Source organism: Pituophis catenifer, unplaced genomic scaffold, assembly GCF_029215685.1.
Source record: "Pituophis catenifer annectens isolate HBS135680 unplaced genomic scaffold, rPitCat1.0.hap2 SCAF_2, whole genome shotgun sequence".
Lineage (NCBI taxonomy): Eukaryota > Metazoa > Chordata > Lepidosauria > Squamata > Colubridae > Pituophis > Pituophis catenifer.
In genome coordinates this window covers 113,414,344-113,438,039 of record NW_027256882.1, presented here as the reverse complement: position 1 = coordinate 113,438,039, position 23,696 = coordinate 113,414,344, and the positions used below count along the sequence as shown (strand labels likewise).

General features: G+C 36.4%; 1 protein-coding gene across 1 annotated transcript in view; it reads left to right on the top strand.

The window, feature by feature from the left end:
* Positions 1 to 23,696, top strand: part of KCNIP1 (potassium voltage-gated channel interacting protein 1) — a 344,909-nt gene that overhangs the window by 307,945 nt on the left and 13,268 nt on the right. Inside the window, exons 2-5 of the mRNA XM_070934030.1 lie at positions 881 to 913; positions 15,766 to 15,890; positions 23,154 to 23,223; positions 23,529 to 23,599. Of these exons, the coding sequence (XP_070790131.1) occupies positions 881 to 913; positions 15,766 to 15,890; positions 23,154 to 23,223; positions 23,529 to 23,599 (299 nt within the window). The remainder of the gene's footprint in view (positions 1 to 880; positions 914 to 15,765; positions 15,891 to 23,153; positions 23,224 to 23,528; positions 23,600 to 23,696) is intronic.

The window sequence follows — 23,696 nt, the reverse complement described above, 5'->3', positions numbered from 1 at the left end:
AGAGAGAAAAAAATGGAGTGAAATTTCATATTCATAGCACAAACCAAAAGGCCATAAAGCAGTACTAAACAACTGGATTTTCATAGAAGCAGATTTCTGTATTATAAATTCAAGGCTGGAGAAAATGTGGCTGTTATTTAGAGCAATTCTAACTAATTCTACTTTTCTTTCCAGGGTTTACCATTTGTAGGGTTTTGAACTGAAACATGGACAGTAGATGCTGTTTGTCTCTTTTTTCCCCCCTGCTTTATTGCTAAACACTTTATTTCTTCTTAGGAAAAGATGGAACATTTTTGGTTATTGACAATACTTTTGATCACTTTGGTTTTTTAAAAAATCAAAATTGACTAGAGGTAGGCTTTCTTTGCAGGGATCATTCTTCCTTTCTACTACTGACAAGAAACAGAAGACTCAACTCTTTCATTTCAGAAAATAGAACCCTAAACCTTTCCAATTCCCTTGTTAAGCTCTTGAAGTTGCATGAAAGGTGTCCTTTCATATCTTTAAAAGATCCTCATGATTTTCAGGAATCATTACTTCTCCAACTGTTTCGTGAACCTTTTCTTCAGTTGCATGGTTGCATGAGCAGATGGCCTGTTGCCTTCCTGTTTTGTCTTGTCATTCATTGTCCTGTGGTTTCATGTAAGGGAAAAGTTTCACATTTGTTATCTCTACCTGGGAAAAACAGCAGGGGCCATTCAAATGAAAAAGTTCATATCCAGAAGAAAAAAAAAATCCAAACATACCATTTAGAAGATAGGGCTCTTTTCATAGCAAGAATAGGATCCCATCAACTTTTACATTGACGTTTTTTTGGGGGAAAAAAAATTAAAGTGTCTATGGCCCTTTTTTGTTAAATTGTTTTCTTACTTTTTCCTAGAATTCGCCCGGTGGTATTACCTGTCTCAGAGAGGTAAAATTTAAATCAATTTGACTAACTTTCAAAATAATTTTCCCCCTTTTTATTCTAATATGATATAAATGGTTGTTGCGATTTCCCACCACCAAGGTTCTGCTTAAACTGGAAAAGTAGGCTGGGACTTGGAAGTTACAGGTACAAACCATGCTTCTGATCTGTTGCAGAGTGCATATGCAGATAAATTAAGAAGTTGACACGGAATAACTAATAATGAGCTCTTGCAAATATTCCTAACAAAGAAAACCAACTAACACTTTAGCATCAATCAACTGAGTTCTTCCACCATCTTCCTCAGTCTTATTATTAAGACCAAGGCACTTTTCACAGATTTCTAATAAGTCTACGGATGTAGCATTGGAGTATGGTCCTCATACAAAGCAGATTACTGAGATATAAAATCATGAAGTGTTCCAGTTGTAGATATATATCATTCATGCAAGTATTTGAGGTAAAACTATGTATGGTTACAGCAAGCAAGCAAGCTCTTCTTTAAGTGTTTCTACAAGCAGGGAAGACCCTGTTCTGGTCCAAGAGGTGATCTCATTGCTTTCTCACCACTATCTACAATCTAGTGGTGGCTTGTTGCAATTAGCCGAAAGTTATGGCTGTACTGCAATCAACAGAAGCAATATTTTTTTATTCCTGCACTCCTTTGGATCAGAAGAAAACCCTTGGCAATCATGTGTCTCCAACCTTTGATTTTCAACTGAAGATCTTTGTTCCCTATCATGTCCCCAGTCTCCCAGCTTTTCAATACGGAGGAACATGGATTGCAGCCATAGAGGGTAAGGTGGTATGGGTCTACACATGTGTTGGACTTTAAAGTGCATTTCTGAAAGCTAGTAAACCAATCAGATCTTTGTGTGGTACAGCTCGCTATTACAATCCAAATTAATATGTCCTGATGAAGTTACTATTATGTAGACTGTTAACTATGCTTATATATGCATAAGTATTCAGGGGCATTAAAAAGTTACTTTGAATCAGGTTATTTAACCAGTGAACTAGAAATCATTGAAGTAAATGCAGATGATTAAAAAAGTTCTCTGGAAACATGATACTGGGGTCATGACCCAGAAATGAAAAAAAAGGTCTTTGAAGTGCAAGAACAATAAGCATGATATGAAATAATATATTGTTTCAGTGAATTTTCTTCTGTAGCTATGAAATCTGCCAAAGAGACCAGCTATAGCTTAGAAATGAAAGTAACTTTCTCTTAATTAAAATTTTAAACAAGCTTTGAGTAACTATAGATATTAGAACAAGCTTTTAAGCCAGGAAAATCTTAAAACCAATCATTTTAAGTCACTGCCAAATGGGAAATAATTCCAAGTTTATTCTTAACTTGTATCTAATAATATTTTTATATAAATTTCACATATAATATCAAATCTTTCTTTTATAATGATAAATTCATCCCGTTCCTACAATTCATAGCAATTTTATAAGTAAAGATGATGATTTCACATGTTTGTTCATGTAATCGTTTTCTTTTCTTGCCTAAGTAGAAATTTCATTTATATATCCTCTTAAATGTTGAGAAATAAATCATCTTTCCTTTAAATTAAAAAAAAAAAACGATGTGAAAAGCTTCTGGCTAATTAGATAGGAAATCTAAACATTCTCATCATAAAACATTATTTCTGCCACATCTAGATTGCACACTTAAACTACTTTTGTTTTAATTTTGTAAATTAAATGTATATATACTCTAGAAAGTACCAAAATCAGATACACGCACATCACGTAATCAGCTTTAAAATAAAATTTCCTTTCTTAATGCCATGTTGGCCTTTATTGTCTCCTAAAGCAGGGGTTTTCAAAGTTATCCAAATTGGAGAACCTGTTACTTAATTTTTTTTAAAAAACACACACAATCAAGAACTCTACCTTAGAAAAATTGCTATAGTTTTCCTTGGCTGAACTTAAGTGCAGCCTATGCTATAACCAGAAATCCTATAACAGCATAATATTTATAGCACTTTTGTTGAAAATTGAGATTTGCTGAATTGGAACCAGAATATTTTAATTACTATTTTTCTTCCCCTGAGGTAGTTACTTTTCTCTGGCCTCCTGTCTTCATGTATAATGTAAGTCCTGGATTGCACCATTTCATTATCTTTCCAGGCACTTCAAGTAGAAGGGTTTTATCCTCAACTCCCAAATAGCCCAAATAAAATATGGGTTAAATGATGCATAATTTGATTTATTTTCAAAAAGCTTAAGAAAAAAGGATAATACCTGGAGGGGGGGAGCCAATAATAAAAATAGAAAAGCCTGTCAGGTTTACTTACTAGGTAGGTGTTACAGTTATGGTGCCATTGTAACATAATTCAAAAATCTAGTTCTGGAAGACCTTAATGAACTTAATAAACATTGATTCAGTGGCGAGGCATTTCTCCCTCTGCAAAATAGCAATTGAACTGCTGGGGTTATCCTGTAACAAAGTAAAGCACACCAGCTGAAACTGATAAGAACATTCAAGGTGACATAACAGGGAAAGAATAAAGACTATTTAAAATGACAAGAAGAAAGCATGACTGGAGGTTGCATTTACAATGAATACAGAGCAATGTTACCCATTCTTGCCCTCCAAAAATGACTGTTGCCTCTTCTTGTGATGGGGCTGTCAAGTAGGATGAATAAAGTGTGAATACTCCCAAAAAGGATAATATCCAATCCAGAACTAGTTTGAACAAAATGATTCCTAAAGAGTATCTTAGAATAGAATAATTTATTGGCCAGGTGATTGGACACCCATTGAATTTGTCTCCAATGGATAAGCTCTCAGAGTACATACAAACAACAAAGTAATATAATCATGTTATATAATATAATATAGTAATCCGTAATTATAGTACTATAATCATGTAATATAACAATATTAAGCTACGACATATAAAGTTCTATCAGAGTAAAATGTAGGATCTTGTTTTAATGTATATTGGTAGATCATTTATTAATCAGTGACTGTGGGAGATAAAAACAAAACAAAAATCCATACAAAATAAACAAAGTTAAAAAGATGTGAAGAACGTTCTCAAGCACCAAACACCATAAGATTGCCTCCCATTCTAGGATCTCCATGCTAGTTGGCAGACCCAGGTCTTAACACACTTCTGGAAAGCCAACAGAGTGGGTGCCAACTTCACCTCAGGGGAAAGTTGTTCAGTAGGGCAATGACAGAGAAGCCTCTTTTTTTTTTTTTTTTGGACCTTGCCTGTCAAAATTCTTTAATCAATGGGGTCCACAACATGCTCATTCTGTCTGACCAGGAGAGACAGGTTGATGTAACTGGGATAAATGATTACTAGTTTCAGATATTGTTATCAAGCAATGCCTCAGCAGCAATTTCAGTCCATTTCCTAAAAGCTTTTTGACTACTATGGAGGCATACATCTTGGGCATAAAAGCTTGTCAGCAGGATAAACTGTTAGACTTGCCTCTTTCACAGCGGCCATTGTGTTTAGCATCATACCTTTAGACTCCTGTTAATGGATCTTCAGACCATTCTGGGTGCATTAAGTTTAAACCACTTACGGATAGCCAGAATGGGAACTGAGCATTTTTTTCAGTGACAGAGTATAAGAATAAAGTTTATCAGTAAGTGTTGCATACCAATCAAATATCTTTAACTTCTGCCAAGTGAAGTCAAATGCCATCTAACTGATAACAATTCATTTAAAAAAAACTTTTACAACATACTTCTGTCCTGAATGTTTATTAAAACAATCCCAAAGTGGTGCCAATTTAATAAAAATAATTCACAATAAATTAAAAACAATTAATGGTTCTGTCAAATGCAGTTTAAATTCATTATTTATTTGTAACTTCTAACAAGGATTAATCTAGTACCTGACTTTAGGAACAAACCTCTCTTGTCTGAGGTTTGTGAGAAAATAATATGCTCTTTGTGATAATTATTTATGTCTCATTTGTGAATTATTTGAGTAATTGTGTTCCATTCCATGGTCTTTAAAATGTGTTCTTGTTCACAGTTCATGATTGTTATTATACTGGAATAAATTCTTCATTTCTCATTTAAAAATAGGAGACAAGTTTGTATTAGTTTGTTTATGTTGTGATGTATTGTTCATATAAATGCAATAATTTCAATAAAGTTACAATTTTAATATAAAGAAATTTTGTCATTCTTAATATCTTAATATCTATCGGGTTTAATATCTTAAACCCGATAGTTTATCTGAATAATTTTAATAAGGTATTTTTCTCTCTCAAACACTATATGAATAGATATGTGCATGGCCAATTTTACTACATCAAGTGTAGTACGTGATATTTAAAGGAAAATATAACAAATATCTATTTAGATTCCATCTTTCTTCCAAGTATAAGAGCCGCAGTAGCGCAGTGGTTAGAGTGCAGTACTGCAGGCTACTTCTGCTGATCACCAACTGCCAGGAGTTTGGTAGATTGAATCTCACCAGGCTCAAGGTTGACTCAGCCTTCCATCCTTGCGAGGTGGGTAAAATGAGGACCCAGATTGTTGGGGGCAATAGACTGACTCTGTAAACCGCTTAGAGAGGGCTATAAAGCACTGTGAAGTGGTATATAAGTCTAAGTGCTATTGCTATTGCTACTCATGATGGTGTACAAAATACTCATTTTACATTTTTTTTTCCACAAGAAGAATTCCTTGACAATTCCTTGGGCTGAAAGCAAAAGACCAGTCCTAAGATTACAGTATTAATGGGTAGGAGTACACTTCACCTTGGAACTCCTCAGCCTAACACCTTAACCACTACACAACACTGGCTCTTGTTTCAAACTGTACACAAAAATATAAATCAAGCAGTTTCCTTCGTAGGCAGCCCCATTAAATACTTTGCTCATGGTAGCCAGAAATCAAGTATCCAAGAGAGCATGCAGCTGGAATATCAGGCACAATATCCGGCTACTACTGAGAGTTCTAGAACTTCCCAAACCTTTAAGACCATTTCACTGGGAAAACAGGTCTCCATCCAGAATAGGCTTGTTATCAATTCTTAGTTCAATTCATTTGTTGCTCATTGAAAACTTTTTTAATGTAGGTATAGTTTAATTTTTGACACAGAGAATCCACGAATCACTGAGATTCCAGTAAATTAAAATAAATAAATAAAGGTTATCATCCATAAATGATTATATGGAGTGCCAAATTCTCACGGAAAATTTCCCAGTGATTTCATATAGCTAAATGGCATAGAAAATAAGGTGTAATCAGACTGTCACGTAGAATTAATCAGCTAGAGATTTCGATCTGGCAGAACCCAGGAAGAGTCTTTTTAGCCATGGCACCTACTTTCTGGAATATCATCTGTCTTGAAATGAGACTTGCCCTGACCTTGCTGGTATTTTCCAAGATATTAAAAAAAAACCCTTGCTATCAAGCCTAGACTATCAGGCCCTGATAGTCTGGGTGAGCTCATCTTATGACACATTTTAATATAGGTCCTTGTGAATATTCTTGGCAGCTATTCTATGCAATAGGTGTTGTTTTTTTTTTTAAAAAAAAACTGTGGTTCTTTTATCCTGTTTTTTATTTTACTTTTAATGGTTAACCTTCCAAACTTATGTATTTGAGATAGGTGGCCATATAAATTTATTAAATAAATAGACAATGAATATTGTCAATTATAGGAATCTTTCTTATATCATCAGGCTACACTAAACGACAGGAATGCGAGTCACAATAATAGCAAGAGGCTATAGTAATCCTACTGGAAATATCTACAGATTATATATGATCTGTAGTGGTTGGCTGTGCTTATAGCGTAGAAAACAGCAGGTGTCAAAACATTTTAATGTGCTGGTTCCAGTTATTGCTTTGGGTAGCAACTTGGAAATGTGAAGTGCCATCACTTATTTCCAGGGGCTACCTCATCTGTTCTCTACCCCATGATAACAGGGTGTGTGAGAGAAAGGGCTCTCGCCACCTGTGCTGCCTTGACATGTGTTGCCAAGTGTGGTGTCGGATCTGTTCTGAAAGCATGGCTTGTGGAATATCAGAATGCAGACATTGGCTCATACACCAGAACTTGGACATCGTTCACAAAAAAAAAAAAAAAAAAGTAGCCACAAAAAACTACATTTTGTTATGTAGCTGCTCATTTCTCATTTGAGAACACATTTTAACTCAGATGCATTTTATAGTACCCACCTATTCATTCACAGCAAGTGTGAAAATTTAGCGCAAAATGTAACACTTCTTCTCCATTTCAGTCTGAATAAATGGCATGCTTTGATTGCTCGATTCTAATCATGGGAGTTATCCCGCCAAGTCTCAAATATGCTTATTAAGTAATACATGCCTTCTTAATTACTCATATGCAAAGCATTAATGTTTAAATAATGAAAGACATAGATGTTGAGCCCATATTCTCTCTTATTTTTCTTATTTATACTGTATTTTTCAGAGTATAAGACGCACCTTAGTTTTTGAGGAGGAAAATAAGAAAAAAGCTGATTGGCAGGTAGATCAGCCTCCCTGAATACTCCCAATCAGCTGTTCCCAGAGGTGAATTTTAGCAACAGGTTCCTCGTTCCTCAGTTGTTAGCTCTGTGCCTTGGTGTTTTTTGGGTTTTTTTTGTTTTTGTTTTTTTTTGCTTTTTTTTCTGCCTCTGAAACTCCTTTTCAGAAAAAAAACTTTTTCTCTGCCATGAAAGCCTCAGAAACAGCTTCAGAAAAAAAGTCTCTGAAGTTCTGTTTGGGGGCTTCTTTTCTGAAGCTCTGTTTGGGGGCTTCTTTTCTGAAGCTTCATTTCTGGTGCTTTTTTCAGCCTCTGGGGCTACATTCAGAGTATAAGACGCACCCAGATTTTCACCCTCTTTTTTGGGGGGAAAAGGTGCGTCTTATACTCCAAAAAATACGATAGTTCCTATTACAGCAATGTTCCCATTTCTTTCTCAAATGAATGCATTCACTTTCAATCCTTATTTCAATGTTTTTGTCTTTAACTCCCCGGGATTCATTTCGTCTCAAGCTTTCCCTGCTTTGACCAAACAGCTTAGTTTGTCATGGGAGCTGCGTCAGTTAAGAAATTCTAAACATTCTCAAGAATAATGACTTCAGTTTGGATTTTGAAACACTGCTTCTTCTAATATTGTGAAATAAAAGACATTCAGTAACTTGTTCTGGAATTTGCATACAAGGAAAAAGGACAGAACATAAGAAAACATAAGGGAGCTCTGGTGGTGCAGCAGACTAAAGCACTGTTATTAAGATCAGCTGCCTGCAATTACTGCAAGTTCAAATCTCACCAGGCTCAAGGTTGACTCAGCCTTCCATCCTTTCTAAGGTAGGTAAAATGAGGACCCAGTTTGTGGGGGCAATAAGCTGACTTTGTATAAATATACAAAAGTATGAAGGCTATTGCTTAACGCATTGTAAGCTACCCTGAGTCTCCGGAGAAGGGCGGCATATAAATCAAATTAAAAAAAAACAACATGTGCCTAGAATCTAACACATATATTGTTGATGGGAGATAAAAATTGTTCAGCTTGCATCTCCTTTTTGGGGGTGGAAGCCTCGAGAATGTGTTGAGTCCTGGCAAGTCACTGCCATTTTTCATGGCAAGATTTTAGAAGTGATTGACCCATGCCTTCTTCCTGAGTAAGAATTACTGGGCCAAAGTTATGCAGTTAGATCGATGCCTAAGGCCAGAGTAGAAGTTATGGTCTCCCGATTCCTAATTTCATGATACCATGACTATTATCTAGTCCAGGGATATCAAACTTGATTTCATTGAGGGCCACATCAGGGTTGTGTTTGACCTTAGGGGGTCAGGGTGGACATGGCCAGCTCGACATCACTAGTGTCAGGGGCACCTGTGGTGGCCTGAGTCTCTGCCAGCAATTTTCACCTTCAACAGCCTCCTGCAACCCTCTGCCAGTGAAAATGGAGCTTGGCACGGCTGCACGCAGCCCTCCTGAGCTACGTTTCTGCTGGCAGAGACACTGTGGGCCAGTCCTTCACTGTTTCCAGGGCAGCCCCGCAGGCCAAATCTAAGCACCCCATGGGATAGATCCAGCCCCCAGGCCTTGAGTTGACACCCCTGATCTAGTCTGATGATACCGTGGTATCTGATGATACCATGATACCAGAACATTCCATTTTGCAATTCAGTTTGCAAGTAAGAACAGATCTCTGACTAAGGCAGTCATACATGGACTGCAAACTCTGCATAATCCTTTAGATGGCAGCAAAGAGTTAGAATATTATATATTTCCTACCAGTACTGCCATTTAATGGCCATCTGGATTTTTTCCACCCAGATATGGCAGTTCCAAAACTGGCAAAATGAATTTCAAAATGAGGTTTGAAACTCAAAAGTTGCATAGAAAAGTAAGATTTAAAATGTCTTCCAAAGAGTATCCCTAAATACATGTATTGCATACAAAAAACTACCCCGATTTTTATGCTGGGTTAGTTAGTTTGAAAAAGTCAGAAACTGGTACAGAAAGTGATCAAATCAAATTTAATACAGAACAATAGAAAACTGAACAATGGATAGTTCCATCCATTCTTAAAGCAGGTAAATTTAATAAATTTAATAAATGTGAAAATGAGTAAAGAAGACAGAATACATAATCAAGTAACTTCACTCCCAAGTTGCTGTCCATCAGCTGCAGACCATCGCTGTCCTCAAAGGAGTGGATACCCACAAATGAAGCTGAACTGCAAATTAGGAAAGTTCAAAGAAAAAAAAAGTTACTTAGAGTCAATTAAAGCTTGACAGAGAAAAAAGGGATAAAAGGGAAAACAAGAACACAGCATTAGTATAGATTAAAGCTTTTGAATGAACAAGAAAGGCTTTTCCAATAAGCACTGGAGATAAGTTTCATCAGCTTTAAATGAGACCTGCTCAAATTTGTGAAATATCTGCACTGCATATTTATAAAAGACATTAGCGTGATTAGGAAAGAACAAAAGCCTTGATGATTTGGCCGATAGTAATATGGCTCAGGGCCAGGTTATCTTTGAGACCGTCTTCTACCGCATAGCTCCCAGCGACCGGTAAGATCCCACAGAGTTGGTCTCCTCCGGGTCCCGTCAGCTAAACAGTGCCGGCTGGTGGGCCCGTGGGGGAGGGCCTTCTCTGTGGCTGCCCCAGCTCTCTGGAACCAGTTATCTCCTGAGATCCAGACAATCCCCACCCTATTGGCCTTCCGAAAAGCTGGCTTTTCCGGCAGGCCTGGGGCCATTGATCTCGCTGTTGCGATCTAGTGAGATCCGGCCATGAATGGTGTGAATGGGTTTTAATTGTTTTTAATGTTTTAATTTTTAATGTTTTTATATATGGTTTTTAAATGCATTGTAAGCCGCCTTGAGTCTTCAGAGAAAAGCAGCATACAAGTTGAACAAATAAATAAATTGAACAAATAAATATAGGAGGGGCACCCATGTTTTAAAAGAAATCACTTAGTCAATGGTATTGATCTTTTGTGTTGGAAAAACTATTAGGAAAATGAGATGCACATGCGCTCTTCTGCGCATGCGCAGAAGCATTTTGATGATGTCGGGTCGGTGGGTGGAGCCTCTCACCGGTTTTATTACTGGTTCTATAGAACTGGTGCAAACCAGGGGCAACCCACCACTGGATCTCTTTAATGATCAAGAAGATCCCAAAATGTTCCTTAAACAAAATCCCTCGCATTCTAATCTTGAACATAACTGCAAACATTTACTGTCTTGGAGGGAGGGAGGGGGAGAGAGACAGAGATTTTCTCAAGGATTTTGTTTTAATATTTTAGGTAGGAAAATGGGTACCTTAAGGTTTTGACTTTATTCTACTGGACAGGTTATAAATTTTATAACCTGTCCTATACATACATACATACATACATACATACATACATACATACATACATACATACCAGTGGTGGGTTGCCCCCTGTTTGCACCAGTTCTATAGAACCAGTAGTAAAACTGGTGGGAGGCTCCGCCCACCGACCTCAATGTCATCAAAATGCTTCTGCGCATGCGCAGAATCTTCTGCGCTTGCGCAGAAGAGCGCATGCACAGCCCTGTTGCAAACCGGTAGTAAAGGTAAGTAGAACCCACTCCTGATACAGACAGACAGACATACAGACAGACAGACAGACAGACAGACAGACAAATATATCTCACTCTCAAGTCACAATTGACATATAAATTACTAAATGCGAGCACACAGATGCTAGATGCCTATCATGCATACCTAAAACTAACTTCAATGATTGAAATCTATGAAGAAAAAGATACGTCATAAAAACGAATTGAATATGACAACAAATTTGGTGAGTGTCCATATGACTAACATTTCTCTGCCTAGAATGCATATAGATATCTTGTCCTACATCAAGTTCTTAACTCACTTCAGGAGCTGAGGATGCCAGGTGCTTGGTCATCACACAGGTAAGCAAGGGAGTTTCCAAATATAATCTCTATTGATCTTGGCATCCATTGCGATATCTGAATACAATCTTCCTATATTACTAATATTCATTAGTATTACTACAACCATTTTTCCGCCACTCCCCACAGTCAGGAGTGGTGTCTCCCATATGTAGGGAAAACATTCATCTTTTCTTTCAGTTAAGTTCTCTCTTGCATTCCATGCCAATGACTGCTATCACTGACTAAAGTCTGTTGTGCACCTTTTGCTTTCCTGATGCTTAGTTTAAATGCAGCAATGCAAAAGGTGATTTCTAACAGTCTCCAATTGAAAGGGGGCTTTTCAGGAAGCTGCTGCTGTTTGCTCATGTGTCTTTCCCTCTCTCCTTTTTTCCCTCACCTCTCTTAGTTTCTTAGGCTGCTGTCCCAGAAGTACAAGATCCATCCAGCTGCTCCTTTCATGAAATCTGGATAGGAGTCCATCCCATAACCAGCAGCAATGTATAGGATTCATTCTTGCTGGTTTTATTCCATGGGACTATGCTCTAGACAGATTCCTGTATCTTTGCAGGCTCCATGAAAAATAGTTAGGCAACAAGGGAAGGTATTTCTAACAAAGAATTGAGGCCATTGAGAACACTCAGTCTGGTATCTTATTGTTTGTCAAGCCACAGATGTTCTTCTGGAGAGACTAATTGGCAACCTTGCACACGTGCCTATCCATTTCAGGTTCTCCATACCATTGTGTTCAATAAAAGCTCTCATTTTGCCACAAGTATTTTTGTTGTTGTTGTTGTTGTTGTTGTTGTTGCTAGATTAGGCTACATAGGGATCAACGTGATACATCCTAGCAGGGCCTGGAGTAAGCTGGCCCGCAAATGAGATTGTGAGGCAGGAGAGTTTCCTCAACCATCTCCCTGGCCTGTGGATGAGGATGTACAAAGAGGCCAAGTTTTAGCGTCATGAGAGAAGAGGCAATCTTGTGGAAGGGAGGCTGGAATAATTAGCACATAGATAACATGAATTTAGGGAGAGGCTTTTCAGTGTCTCTTAGCTTTAAATGTGTTACTTCCTATATGAAGACATGGAGCAATTCCACTGAGCTAAGGTTATTTCTGCTGGTACTTTGTGCTCATAGCATCAGTGACATGGCTCAGCATGAAATAAACATCTATCCCGGTTTCAAAAATCCATTTTCAGGTTTGGGGTGTGTATGTATGTGTACGTATATGTACAGAGAGAAAGAGACATTTAGGAAAGAGCCTGAGACAATGTCCAGATATAATATGTCCACAGATATTATCTGTACTACAAATGATACTTTGTTCTGAGATACAATTTATTAACATTGGCAAGAGATCAATTCTTGCTCCTTGACTATGACTATCATTAAGTGTTGTACCTTATGATTCGTGATGAACGTATCTTTTCTTTTATGTACACTGAGAGCATATGCACCAAGACACATTCCTTGTGTGTCCAATCACACTTGGCCAATAAAAAATTCTATTCTATTCTATTCTATTCTATTCTATTCTATTCTATTCTATTCTATTCTATTCTATTCTATTCTATTCTATTGCGTTTATCTCCATCTATGAAAACCACAAAAACAGTGTCTTCCTTGAATTTCAAACTCTATCAAAATATGAATAAGAGTGGAAAACCCGGGTCTGCAAACTGTACGGGGTAGTTGAAAATAAACAGCTAACTACTAATAATGCCTCACAAGAGCCAGTTTGGTGGAACGGTTAAGGCATCATGATAGAAACCAGGGGACTGTTAGTTCTAGTCCTGCCTTTAGCACAAAGCCGGATGGGTGATCTTGGGCCAATCACTCTCACTAAGCCCTAGGAAAGAGTCAATATTTCCAAAAAAACCTTGCCAAGAATACCGCAGGGACATGTCCAGGCAGTTTGAGATTTGGCACAAATGAATGGAATGGGAAAAAAAAAAATACCCCAGTCATCTATTTGCCTTTTCATTACAAAGATCCCCATTGAATACACAGACACTTGGAAAAACTGGATAATTGAAGAAGCATTCCAGAAGAGGACATACTATTCCAACATTATAAAAAAAAATACATGAAGACTTAGATTACCAGAAGTCAGTCTTAACTTGACGAAGGTTTCACCTTTCTTTCTTAAAGTTGGATTCAAAATGTAATTGTTCGTCCTGAAGAATGTATTGGGGAAATGTATGTAACGAAGTTCATTATTAGGGTAATTTATTTAAAAAAAAAAAAAAATCTCAGAATCTGTGTTAACAACTATATAAATTGCCTACAGAATTGTGGATGTTAAGGAAAGTTGTAACTTTTACTGCAACTTTTTCGCCATTTTTAAAGCTTATGTATGTGAAAAAATCTGTAGATTAAATTGATATTTCTCTACATATTCATATAATCAAGTCAAGTTCATAGGTTATAAAATGTTCTTCATTTTCATCCTTTCCAAGATTTCCAAGTGATGGATTGTATATAGCCATAGAATGCAATGAGGCACTTTGCTACAAGTCCCCAAGCTGAATGCAAACTTCTAATTGTAATTAGAAACACAGACAATCAAACATAGAAGACAATATCTGTCACGAGTGTTTCTAGGATTGCTGTGGCTACTTGCCTACTCACAAACAGTATGGTTTCAATCAAGCCATCGCCTGTTTGTAATTACCTGCAAGCCTTCCCCGCCCTAGTTAATTGCAGGTTAACTCCCCATATAAGCAAGGACCTTTTTGCTTGCTACTCGGGCCTAGACTCCTGATTTAGGCCTAAATGCACAGCTCCTGCAAGAAGCTTAGTGCAACGCCGCAGATGGGAGAAGAATGCAGATAAGGACTCCAGACGCCGTTGCAGAGAAACTCCCACGGATGCTTGCCTTTTGCTGTTTCGTAGCCCGCAAGCTATCATTGGGACTGCTGTTGCTGGACCTTTTTCCTCCCACAAGCTTCAAGCAATGTTTGCTGTTTGAACCATTTTTACTTCAGGTGACTTTTAGCTGTGAAGTTTGTGCTGCCCCCATTTGGATTGCCTTGATGATGTATCGACGCCGAAGCTGCTTACCTTCATGCTAGCTTTATTCTCTTGTGAACTGTTTCGGTATTGTGGAGAGGGATCTAGGGAGATAGCCTTGCTTCACATATCCAGATAAGACTTTGTTTTTAATGTGCTTTCTTAAAGACATAGTGCTTTTTAAATGTTTTAAAGTAAATTATATTTTTACACAAGACCCCTCTGTCAGAATTATTTCAGTCTCAGTGTGTTTGCTCATGAGCTGGTTCACGGTCCGGGGTACCCCTCAACCCCATTTCATAACAATATCTAATTACATTGAAATTGCTCTCTGCTCATTATCTTAGGAAGTTGCTATTCCATCTATGGACAAGATATATGTGAATAGTAGCAGTGCTCAAAATTATTATACAGAAAAGCAAGACTTTGGGGAAAAGAAATGTTCTCCACAGTGTTACTGCCTGTCACTTTAAAGAAATATTTATATATTTAGTTTTCTAAACCACTGCAGTCATGTGACTCTCGGTAATATATAAAAGGAACAATATATGATACATATAATATATACAATATATAATAATAAAGTATAAATAATACACAACAAATATAAACATTAAGAACAACTAACATGCATCAATATAAACGTATCCTTAGAATAAGCACTGATTTAACTTCTAGAATAGTAATTCAGCAATAATAACATCAAGGCTAATTAATGTAGCTTCTTTTGGGAAGGCTGATCTATAACATAGGCAAGATATACTTACTTCACAACCTATACATTTCAGGAATTTATTGCCTTTTTACTATTTCTTCACTTAGCAGGATAAAAACCATATATTGGGGAAAATAATTCCAAAATAATTTACACTGGTTTTTGCTAACACCGTATTAGTTAGAATGTCTCCAACTCTTTTGTTGCATAACAAAAGAAAAATGGATCTCCATGCCTGCTGAATGTAATAATTGTTCGTTCTGCTCTTAAATATATTATGTGGAAGTAATTTATATCTGTTAAGCAATACACATTGCCACATTAGTGTGTTAGAGGGGGATTTCACATCTTTTTGTCTACTCTGTTTTAGCACGTTGGGTCCTTGTTCTACCTGCAATTTGTGATATTGTTCTAAAAAAGTTGCTGCATGTTGGAAAATATTTTCAAATCAGTGAGCAGGAACTTGACTCTGATCTTCTGGTTGAATTTGAAACATGTTTCAAATGTCATTAAGGAATAGAGCATTACAACAGGAATGCAATAATAATAGTTTGTGTGATAATAACTCTTATAAAAAATGTGCAATATGCCTCTGCTTCTTGTGTTGATTTTATGTTAAATGGAACCGAATGAGTATACTGCTTAATGTGTAATTATGTCCAAATTAATTGGTTTTTGTTGAATTCCTTCCACTACTTCTCAAACAGTATGGTGTTCCAAATCAAACTCTGTCCTTGTTTTAGATAAAATTGAAGATGAATTGGAAATGACAACAGTATGTTATCGACCAGAAGGATTAGAACAACTTGAGGCACAAACCAATTTCACAAAGAAGGAACTTCAAGTGCTTTACAGAGGATTCAAAAATGTAAGATGGTAAAATATACTTATTATGAACTGACCAGTAAATCAGAACAGGAGAGGAAGTTTTTCTGAAGTCCTTCTTTAGGTCTAAAATCAGACAGATAAAAGGCTACTATGGCTATTTTTAATGTCATAAAGATAGATTTAAAAGGAGGCCAGGCTGAAAACATGTCACTCACCTGTTAAATGTAGCCTGTGTTGTAATTTTCTCATGTACATAGTGGATGAACTTAATAGCTCTGTAACCTGGCAATTTCAGCCAATCTCTTTATTGCTTCTTCATTGTGCCAAATTAGATTTTGGGACAGTCCATTGTTACTTTGGGATATCTTGGACGTATTTTGTATTTCACAATTGTGGCCATTCAGGTCATATCTTTTTAAAAAAAAAAATCCAAGCATTTAGGAGCTAAACTTACCTGTACAAATTGTTTGACAATAACAGAATGAATGACCTAACAAAATAAGTATTTGTAAGCTACAATTTTCACTGAAGTTCTCTTTTCCTTCCATAGTATTATGAAGATGCTTTTTTTCTTGGGGGTGGGAGGCAGATAGGATAGTATGATTACTTCAAAGATAAAATGTTAAATTTCTCCTTCCTTCCTCCCTCCCTCCCTCCTTTCCTCCTTTCCATTATTAATTAATGTGAGTCTTTAAGACGCAGCTTGAACAGTGAGCTATTGCTCTCCATAGTGATAACTCACTGTTCAAGCTGCATATTAAAAAGACTCATACTAATTAATAATTTGATTCTGCCACAATTATTCAAAACTTATTCAAAAGGTACAATTGTATTGTTTTCACTATGTATATTATTAAATGTAGTGGATTCAGATGGAGAGAACCCAATTTAGGAAGAAAAAAATGAATATATATGTTGTAATTTATCTTAGTCTAAAAGCCTACAGTTTGGGCAGCTATAAGTGTACACAGTGTGCTGGATTGTTGAGATGGCAAAGAAACATATGACTATCAGATCAAATTTCTACTTCAGCAATGAACCATAAGTATCATTCACTGAAATATATTAATTTCATAAAAAGAAAAATGTTTCATAACATTAGTGTTTATTGATAAGGTGTGTGGTAGTAAAGTTTTTGCTTCATTAGTCATCCTGATTTCAATATTTCTAAGGGGGATGTATTTTGCTATGTTTGATCTCAATTATTTTGCCAAAGCTTTTCAGGGTCAAATCTTGGTGTATGGCAAACCAATAACATACTTAAACAATTCAACATCTTCAAATACAAATTGGCTAGGAAATTGCTTTTATTTGCTGGAGCAGAATTTGACAACTTTTTTTTTTTTAATTTGATTTATATGCTGTCCTTCTCCGGAGACTCAGGGCGGCTTACAATGTGCTCAGCAATAGCCTTCATCCTTTTGTATATTTATATGAAGTCAGCTTATTGCCCCCACAACTGGGTCCTCAATTTACCTACCTTAGAAAGGATGGAAGGCTGAGTCAACCTTGAGCCTTGGCGAGATTCGAACCTGCAGTAATTGCAGGCAGCTGGTCTTAATAACCAGCTTAATAACAGGGTGCCTTAGACCACTGTACTACCAAGGCTCTTATTATAAATGAATATCTCCATGTATTAGATAGATTATTATTGAGCCTATTATTTTCTTTAAGAAATCAGCAATGTTCATATAACAAAAAATGTAAAACCTAGAGTGCCCTTGATCGGCTGGATTAAGGCCAACTGATGCCTTAAACTCAGCACACAGTGGTATCCCCCAATCCTTCCATTGCTTAAATGACAAGACATTAAGTCTAATTAAGTGCTGAAAAGTAAAATTGAGTGTCAGTGAAATAGTTAAAGACATGATAGCTAAGGGAAAAAATTCTGTGGTGCCCCCACACCCTCTCTTGGTTCTTCATGATGTTTACACTCCATCAATTCATTGCCAACTCCCAGCAACCCCATGCATAGTTTTTCTCCATGATGATCTGTCCCTAACCTGGTGCACTCTTCCAATGGTGTACTCATTATCACTTTAACAGAATTCATCCATCTTCCACCTTTTTCAGCAATTATAGCCTTCCCCAGAGAGCTAGATCTTTACATAATGTGTGAGAAATAAAATAGTTTGAGCTTCAGGTGAGAATGCCCTAATTTATTGTTGTGAGGAAAACCCTAACAAAAAGCAAGCAAGGTATTTGAGAAATAGAAACAACAAAATATACTTTCGTGTAAATACTTACAGTGAGTCACTGGATTCCCTACTGGCAACCTGCAAGAGAGAACCCTGAACAAGCCTGCTCCTCATGTTATATATGTTGGCAATAACATTTAAATAGATAGGTAACTGGAAGATAAAGGGGGGGAGAGGGTGGTAATGTAGTCAGCCAGTGCCATTTCCTCTGGAGTGCTTTGACAAGCTATGTGATTGACCTTACTGCTACCTTTTCACACCTTTCTCATGGCATCAATGTACACCATAATCATTGGTGTCTATTTGCTTTCTGTTGATCATTTCCACCCTAGGGTCACAGCACCAGGTGTTAGGTTATGGGTATACTTCTACCAAAAGCCATGATACATTTTTATACACTTACTATAATGTGGAATGCTCCATACTGCTGTGTTACTTTGCTTAATGGTTAATCCAAGACTGTTCTTGGCCCCTCAGGCTGGAGGCAAATATTTAGTAAGCATAAGAGGCAAACATCTAGGTATAGATACAATCCAAGTGCGTCCTGTTAGCTAAGGGAAGGCAGCATTCATCTCCCAAGAACAGTTCATAGCACGGATTACATTTCAGGCACTAGGTGGAGCACAGTTGAAAATTAAGTCTCAAATATCCAAACCTAGGCTGTCCTGGAATGTTGGAAGCTGTGTTGGGTGTGTTCCTGTAAGTGTTACAGAAAGTGGGAATCCCGTCAGATAAAAAGTGATGAAGCAAGTTTTATTCCTGTTGGCAACAGTAAGGAGACTTATTCAGGGGAATACCTGATAGTGTCAGGGAAAACCGGATGTAGCTAACTACATTTTATTAGGAGGATAGTAAACAGTGTGGATAACTATGTGTATATGCAGCTAGGATGAAAGGCAGATACAAGTGAACTCAGATTAACACTGTCTCAGACAAAGAGCAGGCGGAATAGTATACAAAGAGGTGACATGGAGTATAATGTTAAATCTTGATTTCTCATGTAATAAAGGCAGGGTAAAAATCTCACAAATAAATAAATCTACTGTCTCCTTGTGGTCAGTATGTGATGAGGTACTAATAAGACAGTACATTGGTGGATGTGAACTTCCAAAAGTTTTAATGCTAGTTTGCTTTTAGAGGAGACCTTAAATTCTGGAACCTCTGGGCATAGCTGACATGATCATTTCTGATTCTAATATCAAGAGTGATATGAATTATCCTGGCTAAGCCTAATTTTTCTCTATACAATCGAGCATTTTTTTTTATGTCTCCACATGGATTAGGAAGGCAAGACTCTAATTCAAGGTCTGAGTCTCAAGGGCCAAGAACACCGAGGACGTATATCAATGCATAACATGGTTGTTAGTGTTGAGAGCACTTGACTGATTAATCCTAGTTGAAAGCTGACTCTTTCTTGCACTGAAATGCAAAAGATCTTGATATCTAGGTTACTTATCAAAATGTGTTTATAAAAAAAGTAATTGTATGATGGTATAATGTTGCATAGTATAAGAATGCACTGATTTTTTTAAAAAATACTTTTGTGGAGAAAACTTAAGCTAGCTTCTGGGTATGTAAGAAAAAAGGGCTAAAAAGTAACTTGTTATTTTCCCATAAAGTTTCATACCCTAGCTGTGAAAATTCTCAATTTATGGAATTGCAGAAGAACATCGGAATACCCCAATTATCCCTGATATGCACAAATTTCTAGTTATATAGTTTAAAGGATTGTGCATAATTAACCAGACTGAATATTCATCAAAATTTTTAATGAACTAGTTTTGTCATAGTTATGTAGAAATTACATGAAGGAGCATACCTGCTTTATTTCTCAAGGAATAAGTCTGAAGATTTAGCTGTATTAAGTTATTCTCTCTATTGCTAATGAGATCTCTTGAGCATTCTTGACTCTTGTGAAACAAAACTGTGACCATTTAAGTATAAATGAATTGGAACTAGTAGGCGCATTTGAAAGCAGTCCAAAGACTGAAAATTAAAAGTACATGTTCACTTTGACACTCAGAAAGGGTTATTCAAATCTTGCCAAAAATTATCCAAACTTCCTCAAATTTATTTACATGGAGGGGGAAAAGCAAAAATTTCAGCTATGCAGGAAACCATTGTTACCCTTCAGGCCAAGAATGAAAACACCCTGAAAAGTCATAGCTTGAGGATATCATTTGGCAATTATAGCTATTCTCTCTTCCCTAAAGAATGAAAACTACACATTGCCAAAAGAGCACATTTAGTTTTGCATAATATTTATTAGAATAACATAAAAAGAATTATAAATTTTAAATAATAAAAAATTAAATAGTTAGAAATTATTTTATTGTATTTTAAACAGAAATACCAAACAACTTGATAGGTATTGTCTAGGGTGTGTCAAATTTTTCAGCTTTCAATTTTGAAATACTAAGGGTGCTCAAATGTTGTGACATGCCTTGGGAATTGTAAAGATATTTTGGTTACTTAATATAATTTAGATGTCCTTGGTAAGTACCATATTTCCCCGAAAATAAGACCCTGTCTTATATATATTTTTTTTGCCACAAAAAAGGCACCAGGTCTTATTTTTTGGGGGGGTGTCATCCACTGACTCGCCTCACTTGCATGTGTCACCCGCTAGCCTCCTTTTCGCTGTCAGAGGCCTTCAGGAATTTCTTCTGAGGCCAGCAAGGCTTTCTTGAAGGCCTCTGCAGCTGATAATTACATAAACATAACTTTTTAACATTTTGTTTGTTTTATGTGACCCCAGGTTATCTATATGTCTGTTTAGTCTGGGTTGTTTTGGATGCTGACTGTTGATGAACTGCTTCGATGTCCTCGGTTTCCTTTCTAAAATAGTTCTTTACCTGTAAATCAGAATTGAATGGGGCAGTCCTTGAAAGTGATAATAGTAAAATGTAACATTTAATAAGTTCAAATGCATAGCAATAGTGATAGCACTTAGGTTTATATACCGCTTCATAGTGCTTTGCAGACCTCTCTAAGCAGTTTACAGAGTCAGCACATTGCTCCCAACACTCTGGCTCCTCATTTTACCGACCTCAGAAGGATGGAAGGCTTCAACATGCTTCAAGCATAGAATTTTATAAGACTTCCAAACTTATAACCATTTTCCACATGTACTTCTCCATGATCTCTCACCACTTTTTCCATTTTTTTTAATCATTTTCACAAAAAAATGGCAACATTGGTATCACAAATACCTATCAATTTAGAGATAGACTTGTACCAACAATGTTTGTACATATTCATAATAGATTTTTGATCTATAAATGCAAAAAATAAATCTCTATTTTATAACTTGCTTCATAATGTCCCAATTCCTTTTCTATAGATGGTAACCAGCTGGGTCATTTTTAATTTAATTTTATTAAGCATTACAATTAAAAAGATAAAAATTAACATGTATATGTATATATGTGTGTATATATATATTGCTGGAAAAAAGAAATAAAAACAGAAGAAAAAATAATATGGTAAAGGAGAAGCAGATACTGTATATAAACAAACAACTTCCCTCTTCATCACAACAAATATAAACAATTTTATTTTAAAATTTATCATCTTCTCTTAAAACATAACAACTCTATTTTGTTATTCCAATATGGGGAAATTATCCTAGCCACTCTTTTGATAGTTGTTATTCTATATACTTTTTAATTAGTAAGACAAAAGCTGGTTTCATTTGTATAACTAGCGGAGCTTTTTTTGCCATGTCATTTTTGTTGCATATAATTTTTAAACCCACTTTCAGATCAGTCTCAATCTAAAATGTCTATCATATTCTTATTCCATATCATCATTTAAAAACAGCCTATTTTAACTCTTTTGCCACAGTCATCAATCAGTTCCACTAAAAATAGAGCCATCTTCATTTTACCATTTCTTCCCCAGAAGTCTGTGCCAGTTGGGTCCTTCTGACAGAGAAAAGTCAAAAGTGCTTTTAAGTGCAATTTTTTTTCTCCTTTTATTACTGTTCTAAAGAGCATTTGCTAATTTATCCTGCTTAAAAGTATTTTAAAGCTTTCCAATAAAATCAATAGAACTTAATTTTGCTCGCCCTCGGTGGGAACAAACTCATTTGCTCCTTCAAAAGCTATCACTCCTTAGCACTTCAGTTTTTGCTATTTGTCAGCAGATGATGCCTGCTTCTGAGGAATTACTTTAATTCTCATTTGTTCATTTTGTTCTCTTTTGACCAAGCATCTTTTGCCCCAAAGATATTTAAATATCTAAAAGCAAAAACATCTTTTCCTGGAAAATTTGCATATCCAGATATTTCACTAAGTACAAATGGAAAGTTTTGGGGTTTCCTTAAGGCTGATCTGTCTTGAGGCTGTGGCAATGGCACCAGGATGATGCAGAGAGGAACAACAAGAAACGAGTGCCAAAAGTATTCTAGTTTAATTATCAATTATTTCCAATCTCTCAATAAGCAAGCAAGGTAACAGAGGTGAACATAAGTGCTGTAACACTAGAACCAGAAGGCATAGCCAGAGCCTAAATCTGGTTAACAGCATGGGACAGTGTTTTTCTGTATCTCTGTAGTTCCACTTTGGTTTCCAACAGCCAGCAGTGCTAATATGATCAACAGTCGCCCTCCCCACTATAGATGAGATCAGAATCTTGTTATGCTGCACATTTATAGACAGATTTACCTACAGGTAAATTGCAAAACAACTGTGTCTCTTCACACAATCAATTGTTCCCTAATTAGCTTTGATTCTGCCATTCCTTTTTTTTTTTTTTTTTTTTTTTTTTTGTGGGGAATCAAATAAAATTAATTGCCTGAGGGGATCCGGCTCAAAATGGTCTCTGCAGGTCTTTGTTCCAGACGGCAAAATGGATTTTAGCACCCCCTCCAACAGAACAAGGATTTGGACTTAAACTTGATTTTCACTGCATGCTAATGGCAAAAGAAATTGCTTATTGAGCAAAGAGGGGAAAGTATTGATTAAAACTGCCGTAAGAGAATTTCTTCGGTTCTAAGCATATAGCATTCAGTGGTCAGAAATATGATGGTAAGAGTGTAGTGGGGACCAGGTGATACTATAAATAAAAAAAAAAAAACAGCTTTACTCTTTGTTTCCCCATAGGAATGCCCTAGTGGAGCTGTTAATGAAGAAACATTCAAACAGATCTATGCACAGTTTTTCCCTCATGGTGGTGAGTGACAGCATTTCTTTTATTGAGAAGAGCTAGCTTAAAGTATAGAACTCATGAGTTAGACAGAACTGAAGATACATTTTTTCAATCTATAGTTCCTGAAAGAGAAGTATGGAAACTGGAAAAGAAGGAAAGCACACATAAATTACCTATGCACAGTGGAAAATGGCGATCTGTCAGCTATGCTGTTTCATATCAGGCCTCTCAGAATCAAAAATGAACCCAGAGGATATTCCGTTCAGCTCTGCATAGGTTTACTTTCGTTATTTTAATAATATAATCTTCAATTGACTTGTGTTTTTCAGATGCTAGTATGTACGCCCATTATCTTTTTAATGCATTTGATACAGCGCAGAATGGATCTGTGAAATTTGAGGTAAAGAAATCATAATAATCTCCAGGTGATTGTACCAAATACCATGTTTTAAATTGCTGATAGAATTGCTATTTGTCCTTAATATAAGCCAACAAGC